General features: G+C 37.6%; 2 protein-coding genes across 2 annotated transcripts; both read left to right on the forward strand.

Annotated features, from left to right (window-relative positions):
- Nucleotides 1–761: 761 nt before the first annotated feature.
- Nucleotides 762–14,868, forward strand: fam114a2 (family with sequence similarity 114 member A2). Its single transcript, XM_041802183.1, has 14 exons — nucleotides 762–979; nucleotides 2,647–2,892; nucleotides 3,361–3,460; nucleotides 3,801–3,902; nucleotides 5,455–5,573; nucleotides 6,243–6,377; nucleotides 6,717–6,881; nucleotides 7,001–7,124; nucleotides 7,223–7,308; nucleotides 7,587–7,685; nucleotides 8,645–8,769; nucleotides 8,856–8,928; nucleotides 11,827–11,880; nucleotides 12,574–14,868. Exons 2-14 carry the CDS (start codon nucleotides 2,680–2,682, stop codon nucleotides 12,673–12,675), a joined length of 1,497 nt encoding a protein of 498 aa, XP_041658117.1. The 5' UTR covers nucleotides 762–979; nucleotides 2,647–2,679; the 3' UTR covers nucleotides 12,676–14,868.
- A 3,354-nt stretch (nucleotides 14,869–18,222) lies between these two features.
- cnot8 (CCR4-NOT transcription complex, subunit 8) lies at nucleotides 18,223–25,826 on the forward strand. The gene is made up of 7 exons (XM_041800552.1): nucleotides 18,223–18,329; nucleotides 20,781–20,990; nucleotides 21,097–21,290; nucleotides 21,378–21,539; nucleotides 22,921–23,065; nucleotides 23,153–23,263; nucleotides 25,016–25,826. The coding sequence occupies exons 2-7, from the start codon at nucleotides 20,874–20,876 to the stop codon at nucleotides 25,142–25,144; spliced, it is 858 nt and encodes a 285-aa protein (XP_041656486.1). The 5' UTR covers nucleotides 18,223–18,329; nucleotides 20,781–20,873; the 3' UTR covers nucleotides 25,145–25,826.
- Nucleotides 25,827–26,598: the final 772 nt, after the last annotated feature.

Genomic DNA, 26,598 nt, shown 5'->3' on the forward strand with positions numbered 1-26,598 from the left:
TGGACAAATACCAGATAATTTTAAGAATGAGATGTATCATCTTATAATATTTTTTTAATTATTATTGTTATTACTATTATTATTATTATTGTTTTTAATATGATTATTAGAATTTGTCACTTATAAGTTAATTATGTATTTGTTCTGTTTCAATATGAGATTAATTTCAACAACCTTGATTTCTAGTAAAATGAAAGATGTGTTCCTTTAATTTGTTGGGGGCGGAAGTGAGGATTTAACAGAAGTTTAATATTTAATAAATCTACCGACTAAATTATGTCTTTTACAAAGAATCAAGATATTAACGTCGAACACGTGGACATCAATAACGTTGGCCCACCTTTATGCAGAAAATACATTTTGTTCGTGGAAGCCAAAGTTATAATTTAGCGGAAGTTAAGATAATTTTATTTTGTCGGACCCGGATGTCTTCTTTTCACTATCAAGTTAGCGAAAGTTTGATAGAAACAAACCGGAAGTATGTTTTGTCACTTCCCTACAAAATAAAGACAAAGGTGATGCTGGTTTGTGATGTCCAATCACAGAGCAGTCATTTTTGGCTGGCTGTAAAAGTCCAAGCTTGCCCCGACTTGTTGTGTGATTCAGATTCTGTCCTTTTTTACTGAATACAAAACATGGCTCTCAAAAAACACAGGAACGTTGACGGTTGACTTAAATTTCGGTTCTTTCAAATTGCTTTTATTTTGGAAAAGCTAACCGGAACTTGTGCGCCTTCGTCAGTGTTGCTTCGGTACTGCTCAGTGAAAACAAACCGTGACGTGGCTAATCCTGGTGAACAAAAAGAGAGAGAAAACTCCAATCCTTTAACTATTTACTGGAAAATGAAAATAGTATAACGTGTAGAAACCAACGTCTAAACCCTTTAAACGAACTTTAACGGCTGTCGGTGGAGGAAACTGTCACCAGTCTGGGGGAACGTTAAGTGCTCGGTTAGCATCAATACTTTGACTGAAGAAAGGTGAGTAAATAGAAAGCGTTTGCCACTGTTGAACCTGTTCTTTTTGCGTTAAATGTTTTATTTTAACATGGTAACATTTATAAAATGTCTGTAACTGGTACAGAAAAATAATCAAATATACGAATCCTTCGTTAGCTTATTGGATGACTGACAACCCATAAGAAACACGAACAACACAATACTACGCTTCTTTGGAAATACCGCTTACCTGTGCGAAAGTTTTGTCCTTTTCTCCGTTTCTTATAATAGTTATTCCTGCTCCTGTTGTGTATGTGTGATTAACTTCACGAATGTGTCCTTTAAGTCGACTGTACACCATGTACTCCATGTTGACACAGTTATATATACTGTAAATATACATGTAGGAGGTTGACCCATTTTGTGTCATGTTGTTCAGCTTTTAGAAAACCCAGACTGGACTTGAGACTGCAGTAACATACAGTAGATAACCTACAGCTGAAAGGCTGACAGCTGTTTTCTGACCATCTCCAGAATTGATTACATGAAGTAACAGCACTAAAGATTAAGGATTTTATAAGATTTCTCCGTAACAGTTTCTCTATCTTTATGTTACACATTTTCAATTAATTTTTGGGATGCTAAATGTATCAGAGAGGAAAACTTGACTATTGCAGGTATGACAGGGCTTTCCAAAGATGTGGAGAGGCCAGTTTGGGGGTTGTGAAAGCATGCTCTCCTAGGTTAATCAAACGTTCAGAAGTCTAACTAATAAGAGGACTTGTTGGGGTCTTCCCACAGGATATTTTGAGCATCTCACAAAGTGTAACCCTGCTCAACCAAAGAGCCACAATCTAAGCGGTGAAGCAAAAACAGCTTGAAGTAGAAATAACAAAAGGTTAAAGGTGGCAAAAATGGTCCAAAAGCAACAAATAAATAGAGAGTAAAAGTGGAAAAGGGGTCAGAAAGTAGCAAAAATGGGTGAGAAGTAACAAAAAATGAGTCATAGGTGACATAAAATTGTCCAAATGTGGCAAAAAAAAGAGTGACAAGTGACTAAAATGGGCAAAAAGCAGTCAAGAGTGGCAAAAACGGGCAAAAAATAGGAAATAAGTGGTATTAAGTGACAATTCGTAGCTGAAATGGGTGAAAGTGGTGAAAATGGGCAAAAATGGGATAAAAGTGGCAAAAACAGGCAAAGAAAGAGGAAACAAGTGGTATTTAGTGGCAAAACGTAGATGAAATGGGTAAAAAGTGGTATTTAATGGCATAAGGTAGCTTGAATGGGTGAAAGGTGGCAAAAAATGGCAAGAAAAGTGCAAAAAAGTTGCCTTTTTTAAGGTTTTCTGGGGAATCATTTTTAAAATTAGGGCATTAAAGAGCCACACATTGAGTATCACTGATTTAACATTTAATTCCCTGCAGTCTGAGGATTATTTAAGCAAACATCTGTGGTGGAAATTTAGTTATATAAAATGAAAACATCGTTAATTACTAACTGATGCAAAAGTATAGTTGTGTCATGTCATCTTGTGTCATGTCTTGGTTGTGCATTAACATCAGAGTTACCCTGTACAAGCTACATATAACATCATTAACATAACTTTTTTGTCCATAGTTTTATCTATAAGCGTTGGATGTTGTCAGTATTATAGCACCTAACTGTATGCAGGAGTTAACTTGGTTTATACTTGTATCTTTTGTTTTAGTTTCCCTTTGAAGGCATGAACTAGGACATTAAGATGTCAGACAGTGAAGCTACAGCAGCAGAGGGTCCAGAGGTGGCACCAGGAAGTCAGAATGCCTCCCCTGCAGGAACACCTGGCAGCTCCTCACCGACACCGCCAGACACTCTGACTGATGTGGCCCCAACGAGGAGAGCCAGGAGGAGACCAGAGCCCAAGCCTGCACCGGAGGTACAGGAGCCGCCAAAAGAAGAGGAGCAGCCGGCAAAGGTACTGAGATATGAATCAATGAGCAAAGAAAGATTTTAAAAACTTCAGGGTGAACTCTGGTGCATGTAAAGCTAGGTCGTATGACTATTTCACCTTGAAGGATAGGGGATTTTTGACAGGGTGTACAGTAATTTCAGCACAGTCTTTCTGTAAATTATTGATTGAATAAGACAAAACTGTATAACATTTTCCTCATATGAGCCTCTTGGCTTTAATCACTCTTACAGAATAAAATCTCATAGATATAGCCCGCAGAATGATTGGCTACAGCCACCATTGACAGCTTTCATCTCTCTGCTTGTTTTCTGACCTCCTGGCCCGACACAATTGTACGCAGTGTTGCAAAACCACTGAGCTGTTGACCCTCTTGTATCTTGTATTGATTTTGTTTTCCATTCCTCTTCTTCTGTCACTACCTCTGTTTCTCGCCCTCTCTTTCACCTCCCACTTGTATCCTCTCCATTTCAGACACCCACAGAGTCCACGGTGTCCCAGGGTGGCTGGGGTTATTGGGGCAGCTGGGGCAAATCTATCCTCTCTACAGCAACAGCGACAGTGGCCACTGTGGGTGAGTATCCCATCACAAATTTGACCTTACAGTTTTATTTACTATGCTTTTCTTAATCTTTCTATTTATCTGATTTGAGAACTACAGGTCTTGTGCTGCCCCTGTGAGTTGTATCAAACAACACTATAAAAGTTTATTTTACACTTTAAAAAGAATCATATTTTCTTTATGGGGTCATTGTTAATCAGAGGTCAGATGAAAAGATGTGAGATGCCTGATAATACTGAAAAAAGAATGTAAATTACGTTAGATATATGTTTTTTGGGTCTCTATTTACTTACGTGTCATAACTCTCTGTCTTTGTGTTTGTTTCTGAAACTTGCTTCTCATGTCTGCCCAGGTCAAGGACTCACTCAGGTAATAGAGAAAGCAGAAACATCCCTAGGTATCCCAAGTCCAACTGAACTCTCATCACAAGTCGAGGAAGAGCAGAAACAGCAGGGTGAGACAGTACTTTATAAAGGGTTTTGTGTAATTCTGCTCTGTACATTTTGGGTATGCAGATTAGGGCTGAACGATTTGCGAAAATAATCTGATAGCAATTTTTTTCCCCCAACATTGCAGTTGCGATTTAAAATGGGATTATTTTTAGGTTCCTCATCCTACATAATTTTCAATATAGACAAGAGAAAAATTATTCTATATAATAATGTAAACCATATTAGATAATAATATACTGGGGCTAAACAATTTAAAACAAATATCTAATTGTGATCATTTTGGCTCATATTGCAAATTTGATATCAGTTCCTATGTTAAAGAGCATGATCATTTTTTTCAATCTTGTTTTAAATGAGAAAAACATTCATTAGTTTAGCAGGAATTTTTCTCCCAAAAAGAAATTAAATATTTGCATTATGTTCATAAAATCTCTGCTGCAAAAAACATTTGAAACTGGTATTCTGACACATTTTAAGTTAAAGGAAAATTTGAAATTTTTGCTATTTGCAAATTGCAGCAGGCCATAATACAATTTAATCTAATTTGCGATTTATTGCCCAACCCTAATATAGATATGAAGACGAAATTATCCTCCCCCCCATGAAAATGTAATTTTTTAAAGAACTATTTCTCAAGTGCTGTTAAACAGAGCAAGGAATTTTTAACAGCTTTTCTGAACATCCCAGTTATATTTTGGATGATTTCATTATTTTACTTTGCACACAGACACAAAATTATTTACCAGTGTATAAATTTTTACCCCCCTTGAGAACTGACCTTTCTGTTGAGCCAGAGCACTAACCACTGTTGTGGAATGATGTGTTTTGGCTTTGTAATCCTCAAGACCTGTAAAATTAAGTTAAAACTACGGTTATCTTCCAATTTACACACAAGAATAAAAACTTGAGTAAGGGTTTGAGCAGTCACTGGAGAAAGCATCATGGCAAAAACTGTCTTTTTTGGGGGGGGGGGGGTCTGAAATTGCTTCATGTTTAATAAAGGGAAAACCTTATCTTGAGCCAGTCATGTTTGTACACTGTCTCTAAAACTTTCATTTTTTTCTGTGCTTTTTTTGCATCAGACTACATTGCTTAGATGGTTGTATGACTATTCAGGACAATGACAGTAGCTCCCTTTCTTTCTTTCTTCCTCTCTCCCTCCAACCAATTATCACTTCAAACACCGTGTTGTGCCTATTCTGTTGATTTTAGCCATGGAATAGGATACTGTAGATTAACTCCAAAATCTGCTTTCACAACCACAAAAGGAAGGCAGGATGAAATGAAAGATGTGTTCTATTTCTCTAAAGCGCTTCAAGTATGTGAAACACAAGCTTCTGCAAATAAACCAAATGTATTGAGCGCTTTGTCTGGATTTAATGGATCCAGTGTTTTTTTTTTCATTTTCAAGGAGTGAAAAGTACACAAAATCATCTCCATTGCTCAATGACTCAATTTTTTTCTGTTGTCGTTCTATCAGATTAGGGATCCAATAAAAATGGACTTGGTACGCAAACCTCAACACTTCAGCTATTGTCACATTTCTGTCTGTAGGTGAAGCCGGCACTGAGACGGACAAAGGAGCTGGAGAGGGATCAGCTGGAGAGGGATCAGCAGCAATGGGAAGTGCAATGGGAATGTTGTCATCGCTTACAAGCGTTGTCCAAAGCACAGTAAGCAGAAATTTTGTGTTCCTTGGAAAGATATTCATATGTAAGTTACTCACAATAGAGAAGAAAATAATGGTTTCAATCAAATTTGCCTTAACTTATATTCTAAAAAAGATCTAAAGCAGCTGATTTAAGCATAAAAACCTCTGCTGTTCAGTTGCTGTTTCAGAAAAAAGCAGGGACATAACCTATGGCAAAAAAATGAAGCCATATTTCTGAATATGGCTCTAAGGGGATACTACATTTTTAGATATATTTTTGTGCTTTTATGACTTTATTGATAGAAGATGACAGTGCATAGAATTGGAAATAGGAATGAAAGAGAATGGGGGAGAGACATGCGGGGTATGGTGCAATGGGCTGGACTCAAACCTGAGCCACCTGTGTACATAGGGTGCACCTTAAAGGGGACATAGTATGCACAAATCACTTTTTCAGGCTTTTCCAACAAAAATATGTGCCCCTGGCCTGCCCACAATCCCTCCAAGAATCAGAAAAATCCTTTCCCTTGGTTTATGCCATGGGCGATCCCTGAGTGCTTTGTAACTAGCACAGTCTCAGTAAATTATACATTTACCTGTTTAATCTGTTCGGTTTTGTGTTTGAGAGCAGGTTTTGTTGTGGTAGATTTCACAATGAAATTCAACCCTTCATGTCTGATGTCTCTCATAGGGGAAAACTGTGATAACTGGAGGTCTTGATGCTCTGGAGTTCATTGGAAAGAAAACGATGGATGTGATTGCAGAAGGTGATCCTGGCTTCAAGAAGACCAAAGGACTGATGAACAGGAACGCCACTCTGTCTCAGGTAGGCTCTAAAATGTAAAAAGGGGTCTAAAAATTATAAATTTTTCAAATGAGCGTTTTTTATTTTTGCTAAGAGATTGTAATTATTACCGTCTATGTTTGACTTTCACAAAAAACGCAGATTAGATAGACTGAAACTAAGCTTCATTTTTAAGCTGTTTTGTAACCCTTTTTGTAAGTATTTCTAAAGCAGTAAGATCTGGATTGAATTAAACAAAAAATGATGTAAATAATGAATAAAAAAGACTTTCAGAAAGCCATAAACTAGTTTAGCTTCTGAGAGTCTGACAGATTTCTGACATTGTTTATTCTCTTCCTTTCATCGCGCTCCGTCTCTCAGGTGTTGAGGGAGGCAAAGGAACGGGAGGAGCTGCAGACAGCGGAGGTGAAGGGCACAGACTCAGAGAAGAAGATAGTGGCTCACTACGGGATGCTGTTTGATGAGTTTCAGGGTCTGTCACACCTCGAAGCCCTGGAGATTCTGTCTCGAGAGAGCGAGTCTAAGGTAACATGGGAGTTTAACACCAGCTGCAGCTGAATATACACTCTGAGGTGATGTTTTTATATTCCATAGATTAATGGGATCTGGTAAATGTGACTGTTTTATATTTGTGTGCATCGTAGGTGAAATCGGTGCTGACCACTCTGTCAGGAGATGAGCTGGTTCAGCTGAGAGAAGAGCTGGATCTCATTAAGGACTCTTTCTCACTGGTGGAGTTTGATGATGAGGAGGTAGATGAGAAGAAAGGTAGGATATTTAAAGAAATACAAGCACTGCATGAGGAAAACAGGACCACAGAATAGATATGATAGCTACAATGATTGTTTTTATGTCTGTAATTTCAGATGAAGATGGAGTAGAGTTTGAAAAGGAGTTAACAGAGGCCTTGGAGGGTCTCAGTGTCACTGTCACAGCTGAAAAACTCAGCAAGGTACTAACAAAAGAATGCCACTCAGTCTGTTTTCTATAGGTTTTTTTTATTCTGCATTTACTGATGAAGACACTTGTAATCTAAGTTGCAGCATTGTTGCAGGACAATAATCTTGTCACATAAAAGTCTTATCACAGATTATGGCCTTGGAAATGTCTATAGAGCTCTATCAAAACCTCTTTAAACTGTCTGTGGATGTTAGAAGATTGAGGATTCATCTTTTCAGTTTGGATTTCATTTCTTTAAGTGCTTTCTGTTTTTGTCTCTACCCCCGACAGGCCTGTAAGAGCGCTTGTAACCAGATAACTGACATGTCCAAACCAGAGATGAAAGAGGAGGAAAGCGAAGAAGACGGAAAGAAAGCACTTTCTGTAGAGGTATGCCCATATTAACTAATGTCTGCATAGATATTCATAAAATAAAATTATCTGATGTAATTGTAAAGCATCTCATAGCTTCTTAAAAGAAGTCTGAGTGTAAGCTACGAAGTATGGCTATTAAATAGGGCTGAACGATTTGGGAAAATAATCTAATTGCGATTTTTTTTTCCTAATAATGTAATTGCGATTTAATATGCGATTATTTCTTAAGTTCCTCGTCTCATGTATTTCCCATCTAACACAAGCAATAAGTCATTCCATACTATAACCAACACAATATTCACTTAAACGGGCTTAACAATTTGAAAAAATATAGAATTGTGATGATTTTGACTCATATAGCAAATTGGATAAGACTTGTTGTATTAAAGGGAGTGATAATTTTGTATGTCATTCTCATACAGTATATAATAAGAAAAACCTACAAAAATGAAGAAAGTAGGATTTTTTTGTAGATTATTACTAAACATATAGCACTTGAATGATTGCATGATATATAATGCATGATATCTCTGCTGCAAAAAAAAAAAATTAAACTGGTATTTTGACACAAATTTCAGGTTAAAGAAATACTGCACCTTCTGTGATTTAAAAATTGCAGCAGGCCATATTGCGAATTCATCTAATTTGCGATTAATTGCCCAGCCCTACTATTAAATAATGAGACTGCTCTTATGAGGGAAAAACACATGGTTCACAGTCCCACAGAGTGTTATATATTAAAGGTTGGATCAGAAAATGGTTAGTGTAAAAGTTGAGCCACAAGTTTAACTGAGGTATATGGGGAGCGCTGCATGTCGTGTGCATGTTTGTTTGAGTGAAAAGAAATATTCAGTGAAGGCTGAGGGGATGCCCAAGACAATGAACGTTCTGGGTGTCCGTGCACATCAAAAACGTCAGCAAACATTCAACAAACATTCAACAAACTGAAAAAATCGTGCATTTAATTGTATCAGGAGGTCCATGCTGCAGCCATCAGAAGTCTAGCAGAGCTGACGGCTCGGTCCATTGAGCTTTTCCACAAACTTGCTGAGATGATCCTCTTCTCCAACGGCAGCACAGAGGCCGGCGTTCTGTCACAGTAAGACTGCAATAATCTGATCATGTGTGGAAACACTGCTGTGGAAAACCAACCCTTCAACTGTTCTTTTGTCTGTCTCTTTTCAGGTTAACTGTCATCTTATGTAAAGAGCTCTCACTGCTTTCTAAGAAGTTCACCTCCTGTTTAACAACCACAGGGGTAAGTGTGACCATTAAAACTTAACAAATCAGAGTTTGATTTTACAGTCAGAGTTTTAATTTAAGCTTGATATGAAAGTGATTTCATTGAAGGTCACGATTTATCAAAGACTGAAAGTACAGGGTCATAGAGTATAATTATGATCAACTTGTGTATGATTTATTAAGGTTTACAGTTGCTTTAAGAAGTCTATAGACCTTGATAGAATGCCATATTTAATGTTGTAAAAAATAAGGGAATATAGGGAAAGATATACAATGTCAGAACTTTTTCCCGCCTTCAGTTTAACCTATAACATGTACAATTCAACTGAAAAATGCTGACTGGAATTTGGGACTGCTCATAATTCTCTCCACTAGAACTAAAACCCCAGAAACAGCCCCAAAGCATGATTCTACCCTGACCATGCTTCACCATGGGTGTGGTGCTATGGTGTAAAGATGGAAGCCTGTTCCTATGAAGAAAAACACCCAAGCCCTGCTAAATTTTGCAAAAACATACACCAAGTCTCCCAATAGCTTGTATGGAGAGAGGCATTTAAGTCTGATGAGACCAAAGTTGAGGCATCATGCTTCGGGGCTGTTTTCGTCCTGATGAAACTGGGGTTTTAGCTCAGGTAGAACACTTCCAAATACCAGTCGGTGGGTAAAAATGTCAGATATCTTCTAGAAAGCTGAAGAAGAGTATGGATTTCACCTTTCAGCGTGACAGTGATCCAAAACATTTTAATTTTTCGCAGATTTCCATATAAGGTTTATAATGTGATTCACTGTTAAAACGGCTAAAAATAAAACCTAAAAGTTGATCACTGTCTTACTTCTCCACTTTAAGCTACAGTTTAATCAGACTATGTATCTGATACTACCTGAGGGTAGCAAAGCACTTTTTTCTGGTTTATAAATTTCTGTTATTCAGAACGGCTCCTTCATTTTTACACCAAATTACACTGAAATGTCTCAAATGAGAGAGAGAGGGCAAAATGGTAAATACTGATATCCTGTTATATCATCTGAATAAGTCTCTGATTTGCTTATTTATTTTTAAAGACCCTGTAGTGATAATAAACCTGTATTCTGGTTTGTTGCATGACAGTCCATTGTGTTACGAACCACCAGGTCAAATTTCAGTCAAATTAAACATCTCGAAGTTTATAAAATTAAGCTTCAAAATCATGAAAAATGAGGCGGACCAGGATGGTGTGGGCGTGTCTGTTGAATGAGCTGAAGCCACGCCCACTCAGGAGAAATACAATCCTCTCAAATTTTAAAGAATGCTATAATCTGAATGTAGAAAAGCACTCACTATTAGCCCGCCCCTTGACCTTACGTTGACCTTATGATCAGCGTGCAGCTGCCTGGCACTGTGCCAGAGAAGAGACAAAGTCTGCATTTTGGCTCAAATCTCTGTTCTGATGCTTTAAATGATCCATAGACCACTGTGGCTCATAGATTTACCTCACAATGAACAAAAAAACAGCATTTAACTGACTGTTAACTTCCAGTAAAGGCAGTGACATCAGCTAACAACAGACTGGACTGAGATGAACTGCTCTGTGTTTTTATACTGTAGTGTTAGAGGGGCGGGGGCATTCCCTACTGTGGGCTTGTGATGTCACGACACCACATATAAGCCCCGCCCAAATTGAACCCAGCCAGGAAAGAGGTGAAAAACTTTGTAATGGTCTAAATCCAAAATTCAGTCACATGTAGATCTCAGTGTTTTCACAAGTTTACAGCAACCATATTCTAACACAGAGATAATTAGCGTGTGTCTCTTTTATGTCTAAATTTGAAATATTATTCCCCCATGAAAAACATTAAAAAAGGAAACTTTGAGCTTAGAATTATCCATTGCAGTTTGTTTCCCACACTTATACACCAGGCTTTAATTCTCAATCTTAACTGTCAAGCTTTTTTTTTGGCTGTATATTTCCATTGCCCTTATTTGCAATTTTTTGCCCTTTTTGCCTCTTTTAGCCTGCTTTTTGCAAATTTATATTTTCCCTTTTTTGCCCATTTTAGTTATTTTAAGGTGCCTCTTGCCAATATGTCACTTTTTCACATGTCCCCCACCTTTTTGCTACTTTTTGCCAATTTTATTTATTTTTTACTCATTTCCCCCCACCATTTTTCTGCTTTTTGCCAAAATTAAGTTATTTTTCACTCATTTTTCCCCACCTTTTTGCTGTTTTTGCCAAAATTAAGTTATTTTTCACTCATTTTCCCACACCTTTTTGCTGCTTTTTGCCAATTTTTGTTTTTTTTTACTCATTTCCCCCCAACTTTTTTTCTGCTTTTTGCCAATTTTTTTTTTCACTGATTTTACCCCACCTTTTTGCTGCTCTTTGCCAATTTTAGTCACTTTTCACTTATTTTTCACTTTTTTTGGTCATTTTTTACATATCACCCATTTCTGCTACTTTTTCTCCACGTTTTTTGCACTTTTCACTTATTTTTTGCCATTTTCTGCCTATTTTACCACTGTTCACCCATTTTTGGCCACTTTTTTGTAGCCTTCTCACCTATTTTGCCAGCTTTAATTTATTTGTATTGCCACTGTCACCCATTTTCACCACTTAGATTGTGGCTCTTGCAAAGATATTTTTCAATAATTTTGCTCTTTGGTTGAGCAGGGTTGAGTAACACTGTTCTAACATATCTAGTGTGTTAAGACACAAATTTTGGATTTCACTTTGCAGGGTCTTTAACTCACTTCCTCCCTCTGTTTGTTTCCACACATGCTTTCTGATCTGATAAATGTCAAACTCCCTTTTCTTGATTCATCCTTTCTTTTCCTGCTCACGTGTCTAGATTTATCTCAAAACTTTTACACTTGGCATTTTCATTGCAGCTATTTGTTTGCCTGATGGTGTTTTAATCTAAATGTTCTGTCTTACAGTCAAACGAGAAGGGAGACGTCCTCAACCCGCTGATAACAGGAGTCTTCTTAGAGGTTTGTGTTACTCTGATTTTGCACTATCATCACAAAAACATACTTTATAAAGTGTCATGATGCTTTTTTAGCACTTACTGATGAATCATCTTCACCTTCAAATCTGTAAAGAGGTCTGTAAAGCCTTACATAAGTGTAATGGATAATGGTTGTGCCAGACAAACTGGAAACAAGTGAAGAGAAACACAGAAGAAAACAAGAAAATGTCTTAAAGTGCTGTTGGATTTCAGGATGAGAAAATAGCAAAACATGACCTTCATTTCTATAGAAACCGTCTGTTATGACCCAACTCTTTGGGATTTCCATCCCCGGTAACCAGGTTACTTTATTTGTACCTGGAGACTGGTTTGCACTCCCTCATCTCTGTTTCTCACTCTATCCACTGTCCTCCTCTCTGTAGTAAAGGCACAAAAACATATTTTTAAAAAGTGCACGTTTCCATCAATCAGGGCATAAAAACCAGGGTGAAGTACCAGCCAATAAGATCTTAAAAAACATCACAAATGAAGTAAGTTGGGACTCAGAGCTTTCATCTAGATGATGAAGCTGAAAAACACAGTGCAAAGTGTGGGACAGCATGTAAGATAGAGTTAACTATCTGTTGTAACTGTCTGACTGGGATGCTGGATGGAGCTGTTGCTCACCTATCAGCTGACCTCATGTTGACTCATTGCCATTCCTCTTTTCTTTCAGGCTTCAAACAGTGCATCATATATCCAGGATGCGTTCCAGCTGCTGATGCCCATCCTGGAGATCTCCCACATCCAGAGGAAATCTGAGTCCACGGAGCAGTGACCGCCCGACGCCAACTCGTCCTTCCATCACTGTCACGATGCTGGGACTCTGCCACAGCACAGGACGGACACAGATCCAGTATTTTTTGTAAAAAATTGCCCGAGTCAGCTCTTACTCCGTGGTTTTCTACTCAGGACAAAATGTTGTGCCTGGGGGGGAGACGTGTGTTCTTGTCAAACAGTGTTAACTTTCTATGCATCGCTGGTATAACTGTAAACCTCAGAAGAAGGAGTCAGTGATATTTAATCTATCATGAAGGTGTGGATCTACCAACTAGACGTGTTTATAATGAAGAGTGAGAAGCTTTTAGTTCTTCCTGTTATTGTTGTATGGACACTACATTTCTATGACAGCAAGCAATGTAAAACACTTAAGAACACTTAAAAAAGACATACAGATGGAAACACCAGTGGGAATACATGTCATATAATAGATAATAAGATTCTATGTATTTCACTTTATAGCACAGAAAATACTGGGGAACTTGTTTTCTATGCATATCTTTCCAAATCAGTGTTGTGCAGCTTATGTGTGGTTGTGGAGCAGCTCTAACTTTTGTATCTTTGCTGACGGGATTTAACCACTACTAACAGATAAACAGTATGGGACTTAAACATGTGGTTTGTGCAGTCAAAAGGCCATTTTCAGCTGGCTAAAGGGGCTCTAGCAGGATAAATATTATTTCACTTCTCAAAAACTCCAAAGCACACATTATTGTTGTTGAGTCATTCTGCAAGGTGTGTCTTTAATTTAGGGCCATAACAATGCAATTAAGGTTTATAATTAGCACGCTAAATTATTGAAAATGCTTTTATCATTTGCTATTTTGTCATTATAGGCACACCTCAGTTAAACTTCCATATAGGAGCTGCAGTTGACATCTTCCTGCTCTCACAATAACGATCCAAAGGAAGTTCCATGTTTTTAAAACGACCAGGAATTAAAGTACTCTTAGCTAAACACAGTAAAAATTTCAAAGTAAAAGCATAACTAAAGAACAGTGTGTTGAGAAATCTCTAAGCTTTATTCTTAACATTAGCTGGGATACTGACTCAGAGAAAGCAACTAACTCCTGAAAAGAGTAAATACTCTCAAATTACTGGAGATCTATCCATCCATTTTCTATCCCACTGATCTCGTTAGGGGTCGCGGGGGTAGGAGCCTGTCCCAGCTATCATTGGATGAGAGGCGGGGCTGACATATAGAGACAGACAACCAGGCACACTACCAACAGCCGATTTAGAGTGATCAGTTAACCTAATGAGCATGTTTTTAGAGGTGGGAGGAAGCCCACGCATGCACGGGGAGAACATGCAAACTCCGCACAGAAAGGCCCTGACCATGAAGCAAACCAGGGACCTTCTTGCTGAGGCAACAGCGCTAACCCCTGCGTGGCTGTTCAGCCCTTACTAGAGATCATTAGACTTAAATGAGTCATTCTGTTCATGCACTCCTGCATTTCCCTTAATATCTACCAGTGTTAAACTGTGTATCTGACAGAATAAGCACTTTGAAGCTGTCTTTGCCTTATAGGCAGTGCTACCGATCTGTATCTAAGAAAAGTTGGGAGCCCCAGAATTCATGCGAAACAAAAAAATTAGACTTTGCCATAAAAAAATAAAATAGATTTTAACTGTTTTCACCAACAGAACAGGCATCCACACACTTGGCCTTTGAAAGACTATCCTCCAAGTGTGATATCATGATTTTGGTGCATATCATCTTCTAGAACAGTGGTTCTCAAATGTTTGGGCATTAGGACCAACCGCCACCTAATGAATCACAATGAATTTCCTCAATAACTTGGAAAACTGGTTTTATAATACAGGAGAAAGAATATTAATATGTTAAAGCCTTGAGAAAAATACTGTATGTCCATTGAGGGCTTTCAATAGCCTTTTTGCCATTTTTTTTTTTACTGCCCACTTTGCAACCCACTTTTAGGTCCCGAACCACCTCTTGAGAACCACTGTTCTAAACCTCAGAGCTAACAGAGCCTCACGCCCCCCACTGTGATCTTTGGTGTCCCTTCAAGAGGGTTGGACCCCAGATTGGGAACCAATACTTTAAGTCACAGGTGTCAAACTCAAGGCCTGGGGGCCAAATCCGGCCACCTTTGGACCTTTATAACTACTTTGAATTTTATCTCATATTTTCACCTTTTAAACTTTTGATTTAGATTTTTTTTTCTCATGTCTTGACCTTTTCAACTCCTAATTATAACTTTTAATCCCAAATATTGACCGTTTCACTTCAAATTGTTAATTTTTTTATCTCCTTATTCGACCTTTTAAACTCATAATTCTGTGTTTTGTCTCATATTTTGACATTTTAAACTTGTGATTTTTTTAATTTATTCATTTTTTTTTACATTTTAAACTATTATCTATTACTATTCATCTTAAATATTGACCTTTAAAACTCAGGATTTTCTAATTTTATCTCATATTTTGATCTTTTAAAGTCATGATTTTGAATTTTATACCATATTTTGACATTGAAAACTCATAATTGTGAATTTTATCTCATATTTTGACCTTTGTTACTCATGAATTTGAATTTTATTTAGTACTTTCACTGCTAAAAATCATGATTTTAACTTCTGACTTTTTTGTTTTTTTTATCTCAAAATCATTTAGCATCGGTCTTACTTTTTTCCCTCTATAATTTGTTAGCGGTGAAGATGAGGTTGACCCAAATTCAGGATTCTGCCCCTGCTGTGATTGAGTCTGACATCCCTGCTTTAAGTCATAGTTTCAGAGCGCACTGGTGTAGCAGTGCAGTACTCTTTTATACAACCAGTCTGAAAGTCAGCATCATAAAATACACCTCTTTGACTTCATTTGATTCAAAAATCAAGAAGGTGCTAAGAATTGTTTCACATTGTCAATACTGATTAAAAAAGTTTGTCTTGAAATGCAAAATCCTTAAGCATATGATAAACAGAGACTATAAAAGTTGATTATAATAGAGGAATAAATAATTTGAGAGCCCTTCTTTGAATCGTATCAGACTGACCAGGACTGGTCTAATGTCTCCTTAAGCATACATGCTGTTCTGTGTTGAAACCTGAAAACAGTCTAAAGCAATACTAAAACATTTTGTACATATCTGTCGTTTAAAGTCATAAAAATGCAGAGTTAAAGGCCAAGGATATCCTAAATCTCACTTTTTAGGCTCAAGTCTTGAGTTAATCGTGTCGTAAAGCTTCTTTATTATTGGAGTTTTGAGACCTGGATGCAGAAAACATTCAAACATCATGCACTCAAAAATTGAACAGTTGAGATGCTTAGATTTTCCCCAAAATTTCATTTTTTTCCCCTGCTTCTTCATAAACTCCGGTCCCTTTAGTAAAATCAGTAGGACACCTGCAGAGATCAAAGTTAAGAGAATTAAGTTCTCTGTCATTTCCAGTCCCTTATAGATGTAAGTGGTAAATGTTGTACAAAAGGCTCTTTTAACGCTTTAATGTCCAGTCAAAGAAAATATGTATACAATTATTTTGAATGCATCTCCATTTTAATTGTGTTTGAAATTATTATTCTTAAATCTTTGGGAGAATTTAGATGTTTATTATCAACAGAGAAATATTTTATCTGTCACGAAGACAGTGCTTGTTGGAGTTTTTGGTGTTTAACTCCTGACAGCCATGTGTCTGTTGGCATATGAAGTCATATTTTCATGCAATACTGTGCTGTTTGTCTGGTGTTTCAGATGGTTCTCAAATAAAAGTGCTTTTAATGGATTAAACCTGCGTGGCCTGGTCTCCCTGGTCCCATTGCCTGGAGGAGGGATGTTTACAGGAGGTTTTGGTGCACACACTCTGGACGCCATGTGACTCGCAGCTTTGTGTTTCTGCCTTTGATATGTTTTATTTTGAGCTGGAGACCATTGGAAGACCTGTTTTCACACTTTTTTTTTTCTAAAGTTAGTTTCATTTCAACTGGTAGTTGTAGGGAAAGATACAGAGAGTCATATGTTGCGGTTCACTTCTCTCGTTTTTTTCTGACAGAGGTCTCTGGTCTTTATCAGGCCAGTTCAGCACCCGGACTCTTCTACTGTGAAGCCATGTTGTTGTGATGTACGTGGTATGTGGTTTAGTTACTGAAACATGCAAGGCCCCCCCGACAGAAAGGTTGTCTGGATGGGAGCATATGTTGCTCTTAAACCTCTCTGTTTCAGGATTGATAGTTCCTTTACAGATGTGTAAGCTGCCCACGCCATAGGCACTAATGCAGCCCTGTACCATCAGAGATGCAGGCTTTAGAACCGTGCACTGATAACACGCTAGATCAGGGGTGTCAAACTCAATCACAGAAGGGGTCGGATTCTAAATTAAGGTCTGACCTGAGGGCCTATCAGGGTCCACATTTAACTGTCATCATCATTTTTGCCATTAATAAAGTATGGTGAAAAAGTTAGCAATGATGATAAATGATTTTTAGATTTAAAAAGTCAAAATGATCAGTTAAAAGACTCAAAATCTGATATAAAAAGTCAAATTTGTTTAGAAGGTCAAAACATGAAATCAGATGTTAAAATAATGCTTTTAATAGGCAAACATATAAAAAAGGAAAGTCACAATCATGTTTTTAAGGCAAAAAATATGGCTTAATTTTGAAAATGGTGCACCTAAAAGGTGAAATATATCAAAGTCAAAATAATAAATTGAAAAGGTCAAAATATTAGATGGAAAGTAAAAATAATCAATTGACAGTTCAAAATATGAGATAAACAGTCAAATCATAAGTTGAAAATGTCAAAATATGAGACAAAAGTGAAAATAATAAATCTAGTTATATTTAGTCTTAATTTTTCACATTGTTATGACTTACGGATATTTCATATCATCAAGATTAAGTTTACATTTTTATACTGCAGGAAATCTGCAGACCTCATATTTCAGGGCCAGTTATAATAAGAATATGATATGACCTTGCGGGCCGGGTGTAACTGTACCACAGGCCTGATTTGGCCCCCGAGCTGTAAGTTTGACACCCCTGTGCTAGATGATCCTTCTCCTCTTTAGTCTTAGGACACAGCGTCCATGTTTCCAAACAGAATTTTATCTGACCACAGAACAGTTTTCTGTTTTTCCTCAGTCTGTTTTAAATGAGCTTTGGCACAGAGAAGACAGTGGTGTCTCTGGATCCTGTTCATATATGGCATCTTTGCATTGTTTTTGCAGACTGGTGAACCTCTGCCCATCTTTACTTCTGAGTGGCTTTCTCCAGTGTGAGTATGGGGTGTGGCTGTAATCGTTAGCACTTTTTAAAAAGAACGAATTCAAGTGTTGTAAATGTTTTAATATAAGTGTTTTAAATTTGATGGCAACTCAAATATAATGACTTTTTCTTGACTAATTTCTGTTTTTTGTCTACAAAGGTTGAAAATGAAAAAAAAAAAAAAAATTAAAAGTCATTTAAATCAAATTCTCGATATAATAATGTCAAAATAAACTCCTGAAGTTCCGCCTTGCGCCTTCATTGTTCATTACCACTACAGTGCAGCAGGTGTCGCCGTGGTCATTTACCATTTATTACGATTCACCAATGTACACGAAGAAGAAGAAGCCGGAGAGGGACCAAACAGAGAAGAAGAATACTAGCGGCGCTAACAACTAGCTTGGCAGGTATCGTCGAGGAAATTTTGAGGTAAACGCAGTTTTTTTACACTTTTATACTTTTCATATTTATACAGCGTCGCGACCGTGGTTTGGGTATTTATATCGGCACACTGAGAGGTGAAAAAACAGAGCCGTTTAATTCACTGTTCGCTCCGGTGATGTTAGCTTTTTGGGTAACGCGAGGATTAGCTTAGCCGTTTACGTTAGCATTGAGCGAACTCGTTAATCAATCCCTGCAACGTCGTTTGGCAGTTTTACTGATATTTGACACTACGCGGGTATTAAAGCCCAGAGAGTCGTTTAATTGTGGTTGCGACGGGAGAAGAGTTTAATTTGAAGGATGTCTGGTTTCATTTAGCTCTGCAGTGCCGAGTAACATCTGGGCTATGTGGTCTGATATTATGAACTGTTAGCTGGCTGTTCAGTGTTTATCCATCCAGGTGTAATGTTCATCTAAAGACGGCGAATTAAAATGAACACATGCGTTATAAATATGTTTGCTTGGGTGAAATCAAGGAAATCAGGAGCTCATGATGTATCGCAACACATCAGTTTATCACGTTAAAAGTATTTTCCCCCCTCCAATTTATTTTTAAAAGTTAATTTTTGAATACATCATAGAGTCGTTATTCTTAAAGTGAACTATGCCTATCGCTGCTGTGTTTTAAAAGCGACGATCCGAGCTTACTGATCATGAAAATCCATCTCTAGTACCTCCAGATATTATCAGGCTGTTTTAAAAGTATTTAAAGTGAAATAAATTTCAGCCTCCTGAAAAGTATTTTCGTTCATGCATTCTATACCTAGTCTGGGCTCTTTTTGCATGAATTACTGCATCAGTCTGATGTGGAGTGGAGGCGATCAGCCTATGGCACTGTTGTGTTGATCCTAGTCCTCAGCTCGTCTTTATTGTTGGCTATGCCAGTGTTTTCAGATTTATTTTAGCTGATACCAATATTGATAGTGATATTTGAACATGTCTTCTTACACTTTTCTACTAAGGACACAGTCACTCTAACTCAGGGGTTCTCAGTATTGGGGTCGCGAGACACTAAGAGGGGGTCTCCAGGTGCTTTAAAAAAAATTGTGAACATTTTTCAGTTACGCTGTTTCCACTTTACACCAATTTAGCCACATTTCAACCCTTTTTCGTCACTTTATCCCACCAATTTTGACACGTTTGCAATTTAAAACCATTTCCTGTCCATTTTAAACCCTTTCCATCACTTTTTAGGGATGCACGATATTGGATTTTTGATATTCGGTATGCCTGTATTTACAGATTAATTTTAACGGATATCGATACAATATTTAAATATGCTTTTCTGACAAATAATTTAATTCCTTTTGGATACTGTAAGGTTTAAGTATGACCAAAGAAACAAACTTTGGTCCTTAAAAAAAAAACACATTAAAGTTTAAAGAATCAGGATAAATAAAGGAAAAGACCTCACCTGACATAGGTCTGTTTGTTAAGACTAAAACTCCACTAATTTATTAGTATATATGGACAAAATTTACACTCAGTATACGCTGAAATACACAGGCAAAATGTCATATGTAAATATCGGCAGAAATGTGAATATCTGCCGATAACGATACCAGACCGATAATATTGTGCATCCCTACTTTTTTCCTGCCTGTTTTTGCCACTTCTAAACTAAATCTTGCAGCTCTTTGCCTATTGTTGGGTATGTTGAGACATTATTGCCACTATTAACCCCTCTTACCACTTCTTAAGCCACATTTCACAATTTGATATGCCTATTTTTGCCAGTTTCTGTTTATTTCTGCTTCTTTTTTGCAAGTTTATACCATTTTTCACCCCATTTCACCAAATTTACACCTATTTTTGCCACTTTAACGCCATTTCAGCCACTTTTGAATCCCCTTTTACCAGTCAATATGCCCATTTTTGCATTTTTTTTTTTTTTTTTTTTGGTTATGTTTTGCCACTTTATCTAATTTTTGGGCATTTGACATTTTTGGCTACTTACTACACAATGAATAAAAATTTGCATCTTTGGTAAGAGTAGTTTTTATTCAGGTAAAATATAAAATACCACAGCTTAACTTTACAATAGACCATGATTTTGCCACCCCCAGTTTGGCTGGGCCCCCAAAAGCAGCCTTGTCTGCACATGACTATTCTTTAATGTGGGGGTCCCCGGTCACTGGCACCTTTATTTTGGGGGTCGCGGGCTGAAAAGGTTGAGAACTCCTGCTCTAACTGACACATTTACTCTATTGTTTGTCTCTAATGCAGCACCAATATAGGAATTTTGTTTGAGCCTTGCTTGCCTACTTACATGGTCCATTTTCACCTTTTAAAGATATTTTCCTGAATTATTTATAGTATCAAAATAGCTTCTATTAACACACTGACTTTAAACACACTTTGTCTTTGTATCAGGCTATCAGTATTGTTTCAGGTTTGATGAAAACAAACACATCCACTAACATTTTTATGTTTTCCTAGAGTCGTCTCTCTTCATCACACTGCCTCTCCATCGCCCTCTTCCCGAGCACTGCAGGTTTGTTGGGGTTTCAGCACTCTCCCTGACCTGCCAACATGCCAGCCGCACTTACAGATTCCAGTCAGATAATCTGTGAGGTCTGGGCGAGCAATGTGGAGGAGGAAATGAGGAAAATCAGACAGATTATTCAAAGCTACAATTACATTGCCATGGTAAGTATGAGGCTATTTGAAGGTGGAGTTTGGTGGTGGATCAGTGTAATTGGTGACTGTCTACTGTGTCTGCATAGTTACTGAGGAATGGTTTATTTTTCATTAGGACACAGAATTCCCAGGAGTCGTTGTACGACCAATCGGTGAGTTTCGCAGCACTGTAGACTATCAGTACCAGCTCCTGCGGTGTAACGTCGACCTTCTCAAGATCATCCAGCTTGGCCTCACGTTCATGAATGAGGACGGTGACTATCCTCACGGCACGACGACGTGGCAGTTCAACTTCAAGTTTAACCTCACGTAGGTCCACTGCTTTAGTCTCTTTCATCTTTCTTCTACTTTCTTAAGTATCTAAAGTTCTAAACTATGTTTTCTTGCTCCCTCTAGAGAAGACATGTACTCACAGGACTCCATAGACCTGCTCCAGAACTCCGGCCTCCAATTTAAAAAACATGAAGAAGAGGGTATTGACACACTTTACTTTGCTGAGCTCCTCATGACGTCAGGTCTGGTGCTGTGTGAAAACGTCAAATGGCTCTCCTTTCACAGGTATGAGTTGATTTTTACTCACTTTTTGATTTGTTTGAAATGTGGTTCTTTTAAACTTTGACTTTTATACTAGTAAAAATTAGAATATATGAATGTCTGTTTTGATATCACAGCGACATAATATAATTTCTTAGCACACAACACAGGCCAACTTTATTATTTCCAAATATCCAAAAATGCACACAAGCTCTTTAAAATTGTCTAAACTGCACAAATATCTTGGCAATGGGTTTCTTTTGCAATTCAGATCATGTGTAGGGGTTTTATTTGCAAATTTTGATTTCTGTCCTGAGCGCCTTTCCTCTGAAATTGATTAAAATTTTAAAAACTTCTTCAATTTTGGATACTCTAATGGATGCACTTTTATTGTTTTTCATTATTTTTAGCATCATAGAGATGCATTTCTCAGGTATTTACTCATATATCAACACACTTCATGCTAACATGCACTGCTAATGAAGGAGATAGGTGTGTTTACAGGCCCATGTTTCTGTATGGGAAGTTTCTTTTTTGTGACAGATGTAATTATTTCCAAAATCATAGCATGGTTGTATCTAACAAAATAGCCTTCTTTGAACAAATACTTGTCTACATTTGTAGCCTTTCAAATGAGATTTACATTCCCATTTCAAATTTCTCTGCTTGCAGTGTCTAAAATCAGCTACAGGTGATGTTGAACTGCAGGAAACACAATCAGCCCACATGATTGGAGCTGCAGTGTCTCAGTTTAGACAGCAGCAAATGTCCCTTTAGAGGTTTAAAGCCTTTTTGCATTATGAATCTTTGTTTTGAATCAGTGAATGCCAGCAGTCTTTTTGAAGCGTTTTTATGAAAGGTAACAGAAATCTCCAACATTTATAGTTTAGAGAACAACTTTATTAAACTGACGCACTTCGGCTTGTAGCCTTCATCAGGGTCATCCAAGGCCACAAGCCAAAACGTGTCTGTCTAAAAAAGTTCTCTAAACTGCAAGTGTCGCTGGAGATTTGTTTTCTTCATCTTCCATGCACCTTGGAAGTTGGTGAAGTTGGGCCAAATATACCTACCTCAGAGTTCCCATTAAAACCAGTATTGCAAAAGAAATAACTTACCAACTAGTAGAACTTTTAAATCCACTTCTTGTTCGGTTTTGGACTTGTCAGCCAGTCATTTGAGCTGAGGAAAATATATAGAGAGTAATACTGTGACATTTGGGCACCAGCCAGTAAAACGAGCATGCCCCAGACATAGCTCACTATAATCCTTTTGCGTTTCAAATGGAATTAGAAAAATGCCATGAAAAGTTCTTGACTTGGACTGCTGGTTGTGTTGAAACCAGCAAAGTCAGTTTAATCCATTTGATCCTGCTCTGACTCTTTTTATTCTGGGGTGTATTTTTTAGTGGTTACGACTTTGGTTACTTGGTGAAGCTCCTGACAGACGCACGGCTTCCTGAGGAGGAACACGACTTCTTCCAGATCCTTAACTTGTTCTTCCCAGCAATCTACGACGTCAAGTACTTGATGAAGAGCTGCAAAAACCTTAAGGTCTGTTTGAATAGATGCCTTTATACAATAGGGTAAACATGAAATGGAGAGGGGGAAAAAAGTCTGATTATTTTATTGTGTGCGTAGGGAGGATTGCAGGAAGTAGCGGACCAGCTGGAGCTGAAGAGGATCGGACGGCAGCACCAGGCCGGATCAGATTCACTGCTCACCGGCATGGCTTTCTTTAGGATGAAAGAGGTACGGACACAATCACATCCAGATCGTTCTTTCTCTTTGTGCTGAAAAAGATTGAAGCTTTGGGCTTTATTACCAGGAAAAACAGTGACATCTGGAGGCAAAGTTAAATTAAAGCAGTCTTTTAAGAGTAGGGTCCACGCACATCACTGTTTCAATCTCACATTTCTGGGTAAGGGTTAGAGTTCCACCACTGTTCTGTTAGCTAGTATGATTACAAACTTTAGTTTGATTGGCTATGTATGCATACCCTAAAAAGGAATTAAAATACTGGATAGTGTTGCTCAGTGTACAGAAATTACACATAACATTTAGAGAAATAAATAAAATTGTAATTTAAATTTAGATATTTACAAGCCCTAACTTTGAAAAATATATACAATCATGGGTGTAGCACAGGAGAGAAAAGGGTACTGTGTGTTAATTTTTTTAGTGATTCGTGTCATTCTTTACTCCAAATCAACTCAATTAGTTGGTCAACAAACTGAAATTAGCATCACTTAAAGTCAGGCAACATACTGCTCCTCTCCTCAAAAATGTCCAAATGGTATAGTCCACTCCTAGTGCCGCACAGGAGAGCGATGCCTGGAGGAGAGGAGAACAGGGATGTAGAGAGCCTCTACTTTGCATCTGTAGCACCTTTAAGCTAAAAGGTTATATACCGTCCCATACTTTGGGAATAGGTTAAGAAACACATAAATAAATGTGAAGGAAATGATGCAAGTACATGCAGTTTAATCACAGTAAAAATATTGCTCATTAATAAAAGGATAGTTCAGAAATACATCCAAATGTAAAAATGTTTGTAAAACAATGCAACATTTTTTGCTTGGCAGGCTGGCTGAGGGGGGCCCTGTATAATTTCTTTCTGGGGACTAAAATTCCTAGCTACACCGCTGTATACAAGCTTATGACATTAATGGTACAGTTGCAAGGAGTGCAGCGGGTGCTGAGAAAATGTGAATGAATAAACAGAATTTAACGAGAATACAGGAAGAAAGAGGTGTGACAAAATTTTCTTGTGGAGATGAGCTGTTGTTAAAATCAGAGATGGTTATGTGGCCCGCTGAAGATTTGAATTTTAATATTTTTGTATGAAAAACATTGATAGACAGTCTATCTTTTTGTGTTGATAGCAGTATTTCTAAGGAGAGAAAATATATATCATCCAAAATCTTTACCGTCGGACCAGACCGGGAAGAAAATGGAAATGGGAATTGGCCAATCATTTTATAACCAGTGTACCTCTACAAGAGCTAAAAGTTGTTTAAAGAGAACGTTCTTATAAATTTAGCCTCTTAATTTTGTTCTCAAAGTGGACAAGTTTGATGCATTTGACCTCAAAATATCCAAATTTCGAGGCTCACTATAGTCTCCTAAAATCCTTTGGAAGATAAGATACAGATGTCATGGGCTGGCAGATTTACAGAGGTAGATAAGCTAGTTTATATTTTAACAGTGCAAAGGTGCATGTAAAATGAAGGTTTTCACTCTATGACTGTTAAACTGTCATGCATGAAAATATCTGTCTCTCTGAAAGACCCCTCCAAACAGACCGCACCATTTATACCAGTGCAGCTTAAGTTGCAGTGAAACAAAAATGATCCACTGAAAACTGATTCGTTGTTCATTTCCTTTCACAATAACGTCCGTGTTCAGATTATTTTTCGATAACATATGCGATCCCTACAAATGTAGAAGTGCAGTGTTTAATAGCAGGTATCTAAGTGAAGTCTTTTTTTCTCATTTCTTCAGCTTTTCTTTGAAGACAACATTGATGACGCAAAGTATTGTGGGAGATTGTACGGCCTGGGCTCAGGCTCCAGTCAACCTCAGAATGGCATCTCCAGCTCGAACCAGGAGGAGACGAACAACAAGCACTGACTGAACGCTCAAATCTTCAAGTGGAACACGCACTTGTTTTAAAACCCGACCAGCAGATTCCTCCTCTGATCTCCCTCAACACTCGATCCCTGAAGGAAGACGAAAACAAAAACACATTTCTTAAAGTTTTTCCTCCTAAGTGACTACAAAACCGGCTCAGTCATCATGGATTCTTCACTTCTTTCTTTTTAGTCGCTTTTACCGAGTAAATGGCCACGTATTCCCACTGCTTCTTTCAACCTGTCAGAGTTTTGTCTGACAGCATTCTCGTGACACCTTTCTGGGACCAGCTCCTGTATCATTCAGACCAAACTTTGACCAAAAAAATCAGTCACATTCAGCAGCTCAGACTCTCCTTCTTCAGCCGGACTTGACACTTGTTGCAGGGATTTCGTATTTTAAGTTACTGTTGGAAGGGCCTGTAAATTAAAATGTATAATTTTGATGAAAATAAAAATGTTTTAGCTCTTTTCCACTTTCAGAAACTTTTAACAGCGAGCGTCAGAGGTGTATAACTGTGCTTGGTTATGCATGTTTCAATCAGCAAATACTACTGTGGTTCTGTACATTCACCCACCAAACCAAACTGTCCACCGTCAGCTTTACAAGATGTTGTGGTTTCTCTTGTTTTTACATTCAGCATTGTTTTACAGTTGTATATTAAATTGTTTTGTATTTTGAATGTAAATGTTAAGGATTTGATCTTTTTTATGAGCCGTACACCAACATTTAGCTTCAACATTCCTTAAAGATATTAGAGATTCTTAAAGAGTTAGAGGAAACATAAACCCTAAAATTAAAGTTTTATCTTGACAGCCATGAAACATTCAAGAAAAGTTGTGCAGAAAAGACCACATAAGGGGGATAAGGAGAGAGCTTTCTGGGGCACAGACAAACTGTGTGCCCACAGAGGTCAACAAAATCATGGTCCACTGTAACCATATTTTATTTTTACCTGAAAAATAACTGCTCATTATATAAGCAAGAAAAAGATTTTTAAAATTATTGGCACTGTAGTCAATAGCCATTTTAAAAATGTGAATCCCTTCTCTAAAAACAGGATTAAAATGGGTTAGATTGGCAAATATTGGTGGAAAAGGTGATGAAGCTGGATTTTAAAAGTAGCAGAAAGGGTTAAAGTGGCAAAAATGTGCATAAAAATGGGAAAAGGGGTTAACAATGGCAATAATGACTTAAAAGTAGCAGTAGTTGGCAGAAAAGGTGTTGAAATGGGATTACAATGTGGCAAAAATTGGTTCAAAATGGCAAAAATGGTTAACAGAAGCAAAAAAGAAATGGACGGTAAGTGCCAGAAAAGGGTTAAACTGTCAAAAATGGGCAGAAGGAATAGTGAAATGCTGTTAAATGGGCAACAGTGGATGTAAAACAGTAACGAAAATGGGCAGAAAAAGTGGTGGAAATAGTCTAAATGTGACAGAAATGGGTTTAAAAGG

This window comes from Cheilinus undulatus, linkage group 12 (genome assembly GCF_018320785.1).
Source record: "Cheilinus undulatus linkage group 12, ASM1832078v1, whole genome shotgun sequence".
Taxonomy (NCBI): Eukaryota; Metazoa; Chordata; class Actinopteri; order Labriformes; family Labridae; genus Cheilinus; species Cheilinus undulatus.

Excerpts from the sequence above, each read along its gene's own strand:
- cnot8 (XM_041800552.1), top strand. The coding sequence starts at position 20,874 with ATGCCAGCCGCACTTACAGATTCCAGTCAGATAATCTGTGAGGTCTGG. Across the intron at positions 20,991-21,096 it reads GCTACAATTACATTGCCATG|GACACAGAATTCCCAGGAGT; the intron begins GTAAGTATGAGG and ends ATTTTTCATTAG. Across the intron at positions 23,066-23,152 it reads AGAGCTGCAAAAACCTTAAG|GGAGGATTGCAGGAAGTAGC; the intron begins GTCTGTTTGAAT and ends TTGTGTGCGTAG.
- fam114a2 (XM_041802183.1), top strand. The coding sequence starts at position 2,680 with ATGTCAGACAGTGAAGCTACAGCAGCAGAGGGTCCAGAGGTGGCACCA. Across the intron at positions 5,574-6,242 it reads CAAGCGTTGTCCAAAGCACA|GGGAAAACTGTGATAACTGG; the intron begins GTAAGCAGAAAT and ends TGTCTCTCATAG. Across the intron at positions 8,770-8,855 it reads GAGGCCGGCGTTCTGTCACA|GTTAACTGTCATCTTATGTA; the intron begins GTAAGACTGCAA and ends GTCTCTTTTCAG.